We start from the raw sequence: 14,249 nt of genomic DNA on the forward strand, positions 1-14,249 counted from the left end.
AATTAAAGAACATATGAAGTTGGGTCTTTGTTTTGAAGCAGGGTCACACTACATTTTATCCTCCCCCAAATGCTAACTTGAACGTGGAACCATTCTCGTTTTTTTTTCTTTCAGGTTTTAACTTATCCTTTCTTTCAAACCTTGAAAACTTCTTCCCCAGGTGACCATTTCAGACAATACTCAAACAGTTGTGCTCACTCTAACTAAATTGCTAGGACTCTATTAATATTTTCTACAGACTAACTTTCTCATCGGGGACCCCCAGCTCACAAATAGTGACTTGGAGACTCAGTATCAAGTGTGAAAGCTTGGTCTCTGCTTAGGCTTGTTCCTAACTCGTTCTTATAACTTGAGCCAACCAGATTGTTGAATCTATGTTCTGCCCATCCTGCTTCTTCCCCACATCTGGCTGGCCCCTCTGCCTTTCCCAGAGTCCTCTCTGTCCTGGAAGTCCCGCCTAGCCTCTTCCTGCCTAGCTCTTGGCCGATTCAGCTCTTTATTAAACCAACCAGAAGGTGCCTTGGCAAAAACACATCTTCACTGTGAAAACAAATATTCTGCAATACTTCTTTGTGTGTGTGTGTATGCTTTTATATACATTGTCTTTATTATAAATAGAACTACCCTGTTTTACAGATATTTACTATCATGTGTGGATGGTACTGGGAACTGATTCTAGGGTCTTGTGTATGCTAACAAGTACTCTACCTCCGAGCTACACCAGACCTCTATACTATTTTTAATAATATTTAGCTGACTAGGAAATTGTGATTTCTGATTCCTGTGTGCACAACCATGGGGAGTTTGTTAAAATATGGTTTTCAAGACAGGTAGTGGTGGTGCATGCCTTTGATCCCTGCACCCAGGAGGCAGAGGCAGGCGGATCTTTGTGAGATGGAGGCCAGCCTGGTCTACAGAGTGAGTTCTAGGACAGCCAAAGCTGCACAGCAAAACCCTGTCTCGAAAAACAAACAAACAAAAAATGGATTTGCAACCTTTTCTCCATATTTTTTCCGATATAGTGCATCAGATTAGAGGTTCAGGAGCCTGTATTTCAAATAATCACCTCAAGGATTCTGACACAAGGAATTCAGTAACCACAGTTTCAGAAACGTTGAGAGCTGAACATTACATTGTTCTACACTGCCTATCTATTTCAGTAGAGACGAGAAGCAATTCAGTTTTCTTGGTGCTCTCAAATCTTCAGAGGAGAAGAAGCATGCTGCCACCTGGGAGTGTGGGGTAGCAGGCCCTGTGAGGAATATGGAGCAGACATACAACTGAAACACTCAGAAGGGAGGCAAACCCCAGGGCAGATTACTGTGAATAGTTTCACAAAAGGTAGGTGTTTAGCTGGGCTCATTTCAACAAACGTGAATGAGGTGGGCCATTTCAAGAAGGAGGAATGCACCAAGTGTGGAGGAAGCCAGGTCACTCTGTAGGATGCTGTGTCTGAACTGGAAGGAAAAAAAGTCCGTACAGTGGGATTTGTACCTGGCCAAGTCAGGACTTAAACTGAATTTGGACTCTCTTGTGTGAGTGCTGGTCCATAACACAGAGCCACAGGCAACTAAGGAATGCCGAGAGCTGGAGAAATAGCTTCCAGGGAAGACCATACTAACTGGTGATGCAATGCCAAATAGCCCCCCTTGAAAACATATATGTAAGCGTTTCGTCGGGATGGGTCAGGACAGGATGGAACAGGAGTGGGTCAGGTATTCTGGCACTCGGGAGTCACAGAATACTCAGTGTTACACAGCTCAGGTAGAAAGGTATCCTGGAGCTCGGGAGCCAAGGATACTGAGTGTTACACAGCTCAGGTAGAAAGGTATCCTGGAGCTCGGGAGCCAAGGACCACCACAGGTTGCAGTAAGCTTGGCAGCTTACAGCCTTGCCTCAGAGAAAGGCTTCTCCGGTGTATCAGCTCCGCTCCGGCAGGACAGGGTCTTCCAGCTGGGCATGTTCGCCTAGTGTAGCAGTTTTGCTCCGCAGGAGGTTTCTCGGGCGAAGTTGCTACAGTTCAGCTCTGCTCCTGGAGAGCGGAGAGCAGAGAGCGGAGAGCCGGGAGCAGAGTGTAACAACTCCGCTCTGCCAAGGAAGGTTTCCCGGGCAAGTGTTACAGCGCTGCTCGCTCTGCTCTGCTCTGCTCTGCCCAGGGTCGCCTCTGCTTGCTCTGTCGCCGCCGCAAAAGAAGATCTTCACCCGAAGCTCGTCCAAAGGGGTTTATTGGAAGACAACTGGACCAGCCAAGCTGAACATACACAGGGTTTATATAGGGATTCCTGGGGTTGGGGAAGTTTTTCCAGAGTAGGGATTGGTCCCACTTCAGTGCTGAGCTCAGATTGGCTAGAGCTCTGCTCCGGGATTGGTTACTTTTTTACACAGGATTAGGGTCAGATTTGGCTCTGGTTTCAGGGCCAAAGTGTGTTTCTTTCTCTGGTCCTTTTTAGCCTTTTGGCTCCAATTTTAGGGCCAGGGTACATTTCTTTCACTGACTCTGATTCCAGGGACAAAGTGTGTTCCTTTGGCACTGGTTTTAGGGTCAGGGTACATTTCTTTGGTTCTGGTTGCAGGGCCAAAGTGTGTTTCTTTGGCTCTGCTCAGGGTGTGTTTCTTTGACTGGTCCCTTTTCCCTACAATATACATACAAGTACATTACATAGCCTGTGCGGGTTGTGTTTGTATATTCAGGAATATACAGCAATAATTAAAGGAAAAGAGGCTATGAATTTGAAAGAGAGCAAGGAGGGTGGTACATGGGAAGGTTTGGAGGGAGGGGAGAAGTGATCTAATTATATTATAATTGTGTGTGTGTGTGTGTGTGTGTGTGTGCTCACATGACCTCTTGAAAGGCCCTCTGGCAGTGATACAGAAACCCTGAATTACCATGGGTGGTTCATTTTGCAAACTGTTAAAAGACTATTTGAACCTTAAAGAGTCAACTTAAGCTGGTACTTGATTGGATGAGAAAGGTCTTTTAGTGGCTGATGCAGACTGAGCCTCCTTGATTGGGAAGATGGCATATAACCTTTTTGTTATTGTTGTTTAATATTTATTTATTTATTGGTTTTTTTCGAGACAGGGTTTCTCTGTGTAGCTTTGGAGACTGTCCTGGAACTAGCTCTGTAGACCAGGCTGGCTTCGAACTCACAGAGACCCGCCTGCCTCTGCCTCCCAAGTGCTGGGATTAAAGGCGTGTGTCACCAACGCCCGGCTGTTGTTTAATATTTAATTAGAAATTTCATACAAATATTTCTTGCACATCAAACATATTCGCTCTCATCTATTAATTTATTAACCTTTTTATTCTCTTAAAACAACTTCACGTCTACTTCCAAGTTGCAAATACCTACACGATTTAATGTATCTTTGTAAAATCTAGGAACCGCATGGGAGAGGTAACAGGACATTTATCTTTTTTGAGACTGCTTTAATCAGCTTAACATGATTATCTCCAGTTGGGTCATTTTGGTGAAAAAAAATTCATTGTGCATATAACCCATTTTCTTTATCCATTTCTGTTGGTTGCATAATTTGAGCAAACGTTTGAATGTAGGTCTACAACTCAACTTGTGCATAATTCTCGATCCCCCTCACGCATTATGTCAGCCCACTTATGTACTTATTACGTCAAAAAGGTGTGGCGCTTGCAGGAGACTGCAGACCAAAGGGGACACTGTTGGGGGCGGGGTCACCTACTGCCCAAGCACCACAGGAAAGGCCCAAAAACTAACACGCACAGTCGTCCTCGGCTATACATTTAAAATTGACCCGGAGTCTCCGAGGACGAGATCCCAAGACCCCAACATGAGCGAATCTGAACTTGACAATGGATGATTGAAGGCCCCGCAAGCCGAAGGGGTTAAAAGTGGGCTAAGTTCGAAACGGAAAAACTTCTTTTCAGAGGGCGCGGACTCGCAGAGTTGTCTGAAGTGGCAGAGGCGAGCTCGCCCAAACCCCACGCGAGGCTCCGAAACCTCGGGAGCTGCAAAAGGGCTCCCCGAACCCCAAGTAGGCGGTTTAGGAGACCCGAGGGCCACGCTCCGCCCAGGAGCCCAGCATCACGTTCCGATTGGACGAGTTCACGCCTCCGCCTGTCAATCACACGGCTGCGCCGCGACCTTCGCCCCGCCCCGTCCCGCTGACGCAACGCTTGGCGCTCGCAGGTCATCTCTGGCCGTGCGGAGCGCTCTTGGGCTTCCTGGGATGCCGGTCTCGCTCTCCTCTCGCCCGCTGCCGGGAGGACAGCTCGGGCCCCGAGCCCACAGCGGCATTTCCCGTTCCCCACCGGCCCCCTCCCTCCGTCCCTCCCGAGAGCTTTCATTGCAGTTGTGACGCACAAGGCACCCCGCTCACTGCCTCCACTTGCGATTGGCTGAAGCCCGCATCCGTCACGTAGCCCCTCCCTCTCCCCAAGCTCTGAACTCCCGCTAGACATCCAGGAGGCCACGCCCCCTCCCCGGGTCCTGCCGCTTCGGCCTGCGATTGGCTGAGGGCCCTGGCATGCTTTCCCGCCCCGGCCCCCTCCGGAGCCTCGTGGGACCCCGCGGAAGTTGTCAGTCAAACTCCACCCTCCCCACCCCCCGCGAGGACCTCCCCGCCCGGGCCGCGCGAGCGCGCACGCACGCACGCGCACGGCGCCCCCCCCTCCTCTCCACCCTCCTCCCGCCCCGCCGCCCCCGCGCCCGTACCAGCCGCCCTCTCAAGTTGTAGCAGTCGCTCGCCCGGCGTGCTCCGTGGGCGGTCGGCGGGTGGGTGGGCGCGCGGGGGAGAGCGAGGGCGACGCCGCTCCAGGGGTCCCGGCGCGGGTGGCCGCCCCGGGCGATGAGGGGCCGGCGCTGACAGACCTGAGGGCGAGCGCTCGGCGGCGGTGGCTCGCGCGGACCCGCGATGGAAGCGCCCCGGGAGGAGGCTCCCGGCCGGGCGGACGGCGCGGGCAGCGGCCGCTGAGACTCCGCCGGGGGCTCCGCGCGCGCTAGAGGGGACGCGAGGCGCGCCCGGGGGGGATCCGCACCCGCGCGCTCGCCCCAGCCGTCCAAACTTCGGGCTCGCCTCCGCCCGCCCGCCCTCGGCGCCGGGCGTCAGCAACTTGTGGGGCCGGCCCGCGCGCTCGCCCCAGCCCTCCCCGCCGCCGGCCCCGGGATGCGGCCGTGAGGCGCTGTCGGGCGGGGAGCAGCTCGCGTGAGCGCGAGGGCGGCGCGGCCGGGGCCCGGGGCGCAGGCTCGCCGGGCCAGCCGGGCCAGCGGGGCTCCGGGGTCGCGGAGATGTCGTCGCCGTCGCCGCCCGCGCCGGTTGCCTGCGCCGCCGCCGCCATCTCGGCCTCGGAGAAAGTGGACGGCTTCACCCGGAAATCGGTGCGCAAGGCGCAGAGGCAGAAGCGCTCGCAGGGCTCGTCGCAGTTCCGCGGCCAGGGCAGCCAGGCGGAGCTGCACCCCCTGCCCCAGCTCAAAGGTAAAGCGCGCGCCGCCCCCCCCCTCCGTGCCCTCTCCCCGGGCGTGCCCCTCTCCCCTTCCCACCCGCCCTGCCGTCGTGGCGACCCCGGGGTCCCCGAGGTGGTGCCCGCGCTCCCTCCCCTCGTCCGGGCCTCCCGCTCCCCACTCTGCCGAGCCCCTGCCCTGGCGATCCTCCAGGCTTCGCTGGGTCTTCACTTTCCCTCAGTCGCCAGACCCGGGGTCCGAACAGACGGCCGCTGAGTTAGCTGGCTTTCAGACGTAGCCAAAAAAACCCAAACCGGGCCCGGGTGACATATCCTACAGACCGTGTCGTTAGGCGTCGGTGTCAGCCCTTGGAAGACCTCGATTGTCTCCGCAGAGGTGACGAGGGGGAAGAGGGTGTCTTTGCACGGCCGCCCGGTTCCCGGGGCCGTGCTTCCAAGGACTTCGGAAGGTTTGGTTCAGGAATTCACCTTGGTGCCCGTGCCTAATGCCTTGCAGGAGTGCTCGGCACCCCTTTCGGCTCGCTTAGCTTCCCCACTAGGTTTGGGGGCTTTTCGCGAAGTTGTTTTCCTGGTGCCCTTGCTTATTACTCTTTGGAGAATTGCTGACTTTTGATGTAATGATTTTTTTTCTTACGCCTTTTCATCTTGTGAGTTTGATGTCATTATGGGGAGTTAATTATGTTCCTAGGTATTTGAGAAATTCTTGCAAACCTGATAGAAATCTAGAGAATGATTTACAGGGCCAACAAATCAAAGGCTCATGCCTAAATAGATAAGTGATCAGCAGATTTTTTCAGTTCGCTTGACAAAGATCCAGCATCCCTTTCGAGGCCAGTCTGGTTCTAATTTGTCTTTGGGTCTGTGAATTCCTAACTTAGTCTGGCAAGGGGTGTAAAGAAAATCCCAGATCAGATCAACAGTTGACCAACGACAGATTAGGAACCCCATTCAGACCCAACATCTGCCTCTTGGGGTGCGTCTGAATCCAGCACATGCCACAGCTACACTCAAACGGACCTTTGGAAAGAATGTATATACGTTCTGTGTGTATCTCCTTTATTAACATACCAGAATTGTTTCAATTGACGTAGCACGGTCAGTGGAGTGCAGCCATAGCCATAAAACAATCCTGTCTTACCTGTTAGGCTATTGAATCACTATTCGGTGGTTTAAATTTTTATACTTAATTAAAAGTTATTTTGTACTTTGATTGTTTTTCATTAGTTTATCCAGTTATTTTTAGCTTGAAGTCTTGATACTGGCATTTTTCTTTCATATTTAATCCTCTCAAGTGAGTTATTCTTGATGTTAATATTGTACTTAAGTACTCTTACCTAGTAATTGGATTTTAAACATCTGGTTAGTCTCAAGAGATGCAGTTTTAATAGGTTTTGCTTTTAAAGCTGACAGAAATTTATAGAATCGGTAATCATATTCTCAAGTTACATGGCATTTGACTCGAGAAGTTGCAGGTACCACAAGTTGTTTTTATGTACAGAATTTGGCCAGTAATAGGAAAAAATAAAATGGAAACTCTAGACCGATTTTAGATATTTGCTTGTGTACTATCCCTAAAGGTGTTATTCATTATAAACTGATGCAGATTCAGTTGAGGAAATAAAACTTTTACTTGGAAATAAAACCCTCAATTAGGAAAAAGCACTTTTACTCTAGTTGTCAAAATGCTTTGAAAAATTGGATTGTTTTACTTGGTACTTTGGCAGTGCCCTTGATTCCACAGTGTTGTCTGCTTTTTCTGCCAGTAGTATTTTTCCCCCATTTATGGGTTTAACAAAAACACTACCAGAAAGTCCTTTAGTATGAAAGAGAATTCTTCCTGCCCTGAAATACAATCTTACTGTGGAGTGATTCAGATACCCGTGGGCATCCGAGATCTTTCAAGTGTTTATATCAACCCGCTTACTCTACACTGTGTCCACGCGGATCTGGACTGGAAAGGCGCCAAGTAGTTCTCTTAAAAGCAGACTGTGAGTAAGGATTAACGAAACAGTCCAACCTTTTCAGTTTATTTTTGCAAAATCATGTAGGTGAGTGGGCTGCGTGATTTTTAATGTTGAAAATGTTCAAAATAAACAGTAAGTTCCTCTGAGAGCTGGGTGCTGGAAAATAAAATTAGGAAAATTGCATATGAATCATTTTTTTTCTGGCTTTGAAACTTATGTTCTTGTAGGATGTAATTTTTTTTTTCACCTAAAACTTGTTATTTGATAATGAGTAATTAGGAAACTTGTCATTTAAAATAGGTAGTCTTTCAATGTGTTTAGTCTGTTTTGGTTTAAATTTCTGGGAGGATTGGCTTGGTAAAACAGCTGATTCCTTATATGTATAATAACAGCTTAGTATTTCAAATGATTATCTTTAAAAAGACAAAACAAAACAACACAAACCAGTGTTGTCCGTGACAACTGAAACAACCCCAAACTGTGTATCGTTAGCCCTTGCCACCTGCCTTTTCACACCAGTATACTGTGGTAATGCTGTTACTTGACAGCCTGGGGCTCAGTGTATTTTCACAAGTATCTTTCTTTGATTGACACTAGTAACTTAGGAGAAAGTTGAGGCTTAAACAGGTTACTTTCAGGCGGTTTATCAGGTGCTTCATCTGACTTTGGTCAAATGTCAGTATTTTTGCCGTAAGCTCATTTTACATAAACTTGAAGTAGTATGGTTGAGAAAGTCAGGTCAGTGGAGTTAGTTCAGGGTGAAAAGTAAGTTTTTGATTTGAGTTATTTTCCTTCCCTGTAAACTGGGAATAACACTGTCTCCCAGGGTTGGAAGAATTAAGTGAAATAATTTAAGAACCTAAAAATAAGCAAAGAATGCTAGCTCCCATTCCCTTTTGTGTTTGAAAATCCAGATTAAAATATTTTAAAATGAAGAATTACTAATAGGAGTACTTAAATATAAGCGTTCCCAGAATACCATTTTTAATTATGTGTATATGCATGTGAGTACAGGTGTCTGTGGGAGCCAGAGGTGGTGGATCCTCTGGGAGTCAGCTCTCCTGCCTGTAGTGATAACGTTTTTACCAAGAACAGGGATCAAATTAGTCATTACAGTTATACAGATCTGTATGTCTCCTAGAATATAGTCAGTAAGCAGCAAGGAACAGGAACTGCTTTTGAGATTAAACTCCTCTTAAGATGAGGTAAAGAGGGCCTGGAGAGATGGTTCAGTGGTTAAGAGCACAGACTCATCTTCTGGAGGACTCAGGTTCTGATCCCAGCACCCACATGGTGGTTCCCAGCCATCTGTAGCTCCAGTTCCAGGGGATCCAGTGCCCTCCTCTAGCTTGTGAGGACACCAGGCACATAAGTGACACACAGACATACCTGCATACAAGTTAAAATAAGTAAGTGAAGAACTTTCCAAGAATCATTCAGTTTCGTTGTTGACCTCTGAAGAACTGAGGCTAGATCATTGTGGCTGGTTGAAGGAGCTTGCTTAGCCTCAGGGGAAGCGAATGTGCTAGTTGTGTATGTGGTCTTCTGAGTTAATTGTGACATCATTGGTTTTTAGGGGTTTTAGTTGTCTTGATTTGGGGAGGGGCACACTTCTACTACTACTGTTAACTTTTAAGGTTCCTGGATGTTCACAAGTTACTGTTCCGTCCAAACACAACACCTTTGTAATTAGGAAAACACTAAGATAAAGTTGACATTCGTCTGAATAAGTTAAGAGAAATGTTTTCGGTGGACTGTGACATTTAGTTATTTTAGGACTGTTTTCTGACTATTGTCCTATGCCTTCTAGAAGACATAATTAATTTTTCTTTTTACTTTTTAAGGATATTTAGAGGAATTGCTAAATATAGTGTCTAGCACTAGTATACATATGAGGAAATCTTTTCTCCTTTAAGGCTAGCATTTTCAGAATTCCTAATTAAGATCATATCCTCCCTCCTCATTTTTTGGTTGTCTTTCTTAACTTAATTTTGAATTACTTTTGAAAGCATCTAATTGGGTAACGTGATAATCCAGGAAAGTATATCTAGCACACTGGTGAGACCATTGGGGTCGAGCACTGTTCTGTGGATAACAGATCTGAATTGTCTTCCCCTCTGCAGTGATGACTCACAGTTGCTTTGGGCTAGCTGTGCAATCCCTATAAACTTGTCCTTTTCACCTTTAAGAATAACGTTCTCCTTGGTAAAGGTACTCTGATAGTTGGCCTTTAGATTATTAGTGTTCCTTTGAGTTTTAGAGACACAGGTTTAGCTACAAAATAATATATTTGGGAAATAGTAGGTTTTTGTACTTTGTTTTGTTTTCCAGTTTAGCTTTTAACATTGTAGCATCTGGGGTAGAGTCTAGTTTAACTTGGAAAGGTTTGAACAAACCACACCTGGTCCCCGAGTGTCTGCATTAACTGGTCTAAGGCAGGATCCAGGCATGTTTTTTTTTTTTTTTTTTTTTTTTTTTAACTAGCCTCGTGCAGTTAGGAGTCGAGGCCGAGCATCACTGGTTTAGTATCAGGCGTCTGCTGGTGTAATTCATTAATTGAAGCTTTGTCTTTCCCTCTGATCCTCAAGGCTCCTTACTCAGCCCATTAGCTTTTCTGGCCTCACTTCACCTGCTGGGATTTATAATTCACTCTCTTAACTCTGCTGCCCCCTATGGCCGGCTAACCAGCTGCTTTTCTAAAGGGAAAAATATTGGTGCCTGGAGTTTTCATGTGATGAGGTGACTCTTTTAGATCTTGATTGATTGATTGATTGATTGATTGATTGATTGATTGGGCTGGATGAAAGCCCAACTATTGCCACAGTGCTGGGTAATCAGACTTTTATCTTTTTAAGAACTGAGGATTGAGTAGGCAAGAATTGAGAACATATGATAGAGGCTAGCCTAGCTTTAACCCAGTCTTTCAGATCATAGGTGATGCCAGTCAAACTGATGTCTTCTATCTGCTGGGTATATTGAATAAAATGTAATGGTGGTGTACATCTTTAATCCCACTATTCTGGAGTCAAACAGATCTCTGAGAGTTTGAGGCCATCCTGGTCTACAACAGCAAATTCCAGGCCAACCAAGACTGCATAGTGGTCCTGTCTTTAAAAAAAAAAAAAAAGGTGATGGGAAAATGAACTATTGAATTTAACTGTTTGGATCATGCATGCTTTATATTTATTTATATCAAGGATTTTCTTTCAGAGAGTTTTCATGTTGGTGTTTAACTTAATCTCGACCATAGCTTTTTGTGAAAGGCAGCAGTGAGGATCCAGAGCCACTTTTAATCTATTTTCCTAATTTGTCCTTGGCCTTTCTGCTGACCACTTTGAATAACACTAGCATTTGCTTGACTTGCTATAGGTCAATGTTCAGTTGGAGTGTAGTAGTTTTTCCTTAGAATGAAATGGTAAATTTTACTCTCCTTCCTTCAAAACTCGCAGTACCAAACACAGTATAACAAATTTCATGTAGACACAGTCGATATTTCGGTAAAACTCCCTTTGGTTGTCTTAGTCATCTACTTTCCTGTTGTTAGTGCCTTTTCCAGAATATTCAATATCGACTACCAGAGATTCATTCTCTTTTATTTGCTTTTTGTTTAGCATATTTATGCCTAAAACAGTTCAGGCTAAGTAAATGAGTTCTGATTTCTTAGTACTTTGATAATAAAGAGTAAATACGGGTTTGGCCTGGGTTTTGTTTTAGTGTATATGCTACTGGATTAAAACAAAGGTGTTTGCTCTTGCATTTTGACAGTGAGCTGTGCCACACGGATTGTTCTAGGAAAGCAGTTATGTAGAGTTGTGTGGAAAAGTAATACAGGGTTGCCTCAGATATGGATTTGCATGTATTTAAAATTGGATAAAGTTAAATCGTTTATAGTCATTTCATTTCTTTTCTTTTTTTGTGATAAGATCTCACTGTGTAGCCTGGGACTGACCTCAGACTCACTACTGTGTAGCCCAGACTGGACTTGAATTCATGACCCTCCTTCTCCCAAGTGATGGGATTCCAGGCCTGCCCTACCTTGCCCCTGCCCCACCGTGCCCGGCTTGTTTATATTAATTTCTAAATTTGAGGTGCAGTGTTAATTTATGAGGCCTTCCTTGAAGGAAATAAAAGAAATATTTAAAATGTATGATACTTTTAAAATGTATGAGTTATTATGTAACAAGAAACCTAACTGCTGAAAGTTTGACATGACAGGCTGGGTTTATGTAAAAGAGTCTGCTTGTCTGAGCAGGATAATTGACTAATAAAACAGCTTCAGAACTACTTTTCACGTGTGCCTTTTTGAACTCTTCGCTGAAGGGATTTGTTTATGTGAGTCTTTTGAGTGAGTAATGAAGAATTTTAGAAATGCTATCATTCTGATTCACATTTCCTTAAAGAGACCTCCTGGTGTTTTATTGTTCACGCCTGTTGTGTTATAGTTTGCAGGTTTACGTGATCTGAGGGAACCTGTTTCTAACTTGAATATGAGCGAGAAAGATGTCTTGGGATCACAGTCCTGGATTAGCTAAACTGATCCACCTCCCGCCCACTGTGAGGTCCTGGCATGCTGTGCTCTTGAGCCTCCTCAAGCTTGTTCTCAATGAGCAGCATTCTCATCGATTTATCAGGGGATCTCTTGAAAACAGGGTTTAAGACTGTAGGTGGGGCTGGAGAGATGGGTGAGTGGGTAAGAGAGAGCACTTACTGCTCCTGTAAAGAACTCAGGTTTGGTTCCTGGCACTCACATGGCAACTCACAACTAATTCCAGGGGCACTAGCTATGCACACCGCACACTTATGTACATGGAGTCAAACAGTCATCACATAGAAATAAAAAATCTTATGTAAGTAAAAATAGTATAGGCGATGACTGGAGATCAAGTGCCTGAAATAACTTTAGTGACTGGGCTTAGAACTTGAAGTTCAGGAATATCAGATGTCAAAACTAGACCCCCTAAAAATGTATACTTTGTTTGATAAAGGATGTTCTAGAATTATAATTATTTTCAGAAGCCAAGTAGTATTTGAAGTCATTATTAGTTATTTCCTTCAATTGATAAAAGTGAAAATTTTTATAACCCTGAAGTTAGCAAAGCTTGGCAAGTTTTTAAAACAATTTTTCAGATAACTTCTAAAGATAAACATCTGTTGACGTTCTAAGTAAAATAAGATAAAACCTTTGTAGAATTATGTGTCTGATAAAATTTACCCTTACCACTACTATTCTTTGAAAAGTTTGCTTGCCTAATAAGAACTTTGCTTTAAAAAAAAATTAGTACAAATTTTTTCTCTCTCTGGTTTCCATGGTACTTAGAATTTACACAAACCATTGTGAAGATTAAAATGTTACTTAGGTAAATAAAACAATAAATGCTTTTTCTTTTGAAATTAATCGTATTTAGTACCCTATAGTGGGGTAAAGAATACATCCTCTAAGAAGTTTCAATCCTTAAGAAGTTTGCTATGAATTGGGCTGTCAGGGAAGTGAGGGAGACCCAGCCTAGTTTTAATCTGGAAGAAGAGGAAACAGAAGACTTCCTGGAGAAAGAGATCAGCTGAGCCCCAAGGCTAGGAGGTGTTAGGCAGAGATAGATGGAGCCTGAGACGCACCCATGGGACAGCACGCGTGATCCACTGTTGAGCACAGGGTGTGTGAGGACTGCCAGCCTGTGTGTGCTTGGAGAAGACCCTGGAGCAGCTGTTAGGACTTGGTTAGAGAAAGGGTACAGGCAGTGTAAAGAGAAGCCTTCCCGCCAGCTTGGTCCCAGAGCCGCATCAGTCCCAAATAAACACACAGGACGCTGTATTAATTATGAAGCTGTTGGCCTTGCTTGTTTCTTACTGGCTAGCTATGACTTAAGTAATTACCCCATAATTGTCAATCTATGTATTTCTCTTACCGGAGAAGTTTCCGGGCTTCCTACCCCATGGCGTTACATCTCGATTTCCCTGTGTTTCTCTTTCCCAGAGTCCTCCTGGACTCCTAGTCCCACCTATCTTGCTTCCCTATTACCCAACAGTGCTTTATATACACAGGACTTCCCCCATCAAGGCAGTATACTGCGTTTACACCTCACTGTTGTGAGCAATGTGGGTGATATCAGGAAATAAGGATGCTGATTGTAATCTGGACGTGAGATCCAGAAGTAGCCTTCCTAAATGGAGATGGGATAGTGTCTCAGATAGAGGGCTTAGGGAGAGGAAGTCAAGAATTATACGGTTTCATTTGAATAACTAGGTGTAAGATAGTAGTTTGTTAGTAGGTAGCCCGGGCTAACTGAGATTCAACAACCCAGCCTCACTCAGCTAAAACAGTACAGAGAGACAAATCAGATGTGTGGAAAGAAAAATATTTTTATTGTTTTTGTTGATAGTGTTTTTTGTTTTGTTTTTGTTTTGAGATAGGGTCACACTATAGTGCAGGCTGGGCTAAAACTCATGGTGATCTGCCTCAGCCTTCCAAGTGCTGAAATCATGGGTGTGAGCCATCATGCGGGACAGGCTGAGGTACCTATGGGAATTTGAAGTTGCCGACTGCATGCACACTGTGATAGTGACTTGGGAGTCTTCTGCTTGTCAGTGGCGTTTGAAGCAATGGAAGTTGGAGCAGCTGCTCAATAGAAATGTGCAGACTGAGAAGCAGCAGCTCACACCAGCATCTAGAGATGAGGGGCTGTGCACGGGGCCAAGGCATCTAGGTAGGAAAGTCTCAGCAACTGGGTAGATAGAGCAGATAAAAAACAGAAAAGTAAAGTAAGAGCTAAAACTTTCCATGCTTTTGGCAATCTTCCTTCTGGTGTCATTGGTTATTTTGGGAGGCATCTCAGAGGGTTGACAGACAAGTG

At 45.6% G+C, this 14,249-nt stretch overlaps 1 protein-coding gene across 1 annotated transcript in view; it reads left to right on the forward strand.

The window, feature by feature from the left end:
• The first annotated feature begins 4,755 nt into the window (after positions 1–4,755).
• Ppp2r5a (protein phosphatase 2 regulatory subunit B'alpha) overlaps positions 4,756–14,249 on the forward strand; it is a 42,312-nt gene continuing 32,818 nt past the window's right edge. Inside the window, exon 1 of the mRNA XM_040739365.1 lies at positions 4,756–5,451. Coding sequence (XP_040595299.1) covers positions 5,265–5,451 — 187 coding nt within the window. The 5' untranslated portion in view covers positions 4,756–5,264. The remainder of the gene's footprint in view (positions 5,452–14,249) is intronic.

The sequence above is a fragment of the Mesocricetus auratus genome, unplaced genomic scaffold (assembly GCF_017639785.1).
Source record: "Mesocricetus auratus isolate SY011 unplaced genomic scaffold, BCM_Maur_2.0 Super-Scaffold_100676, whole genome shotgun sequence".
Lineage (NCBI taxonomy): Eukaryota > Metazoa > Chordata > Mammalia > Rodentia > Cricetidae > Mesocricetus > Mesocricetus auratus.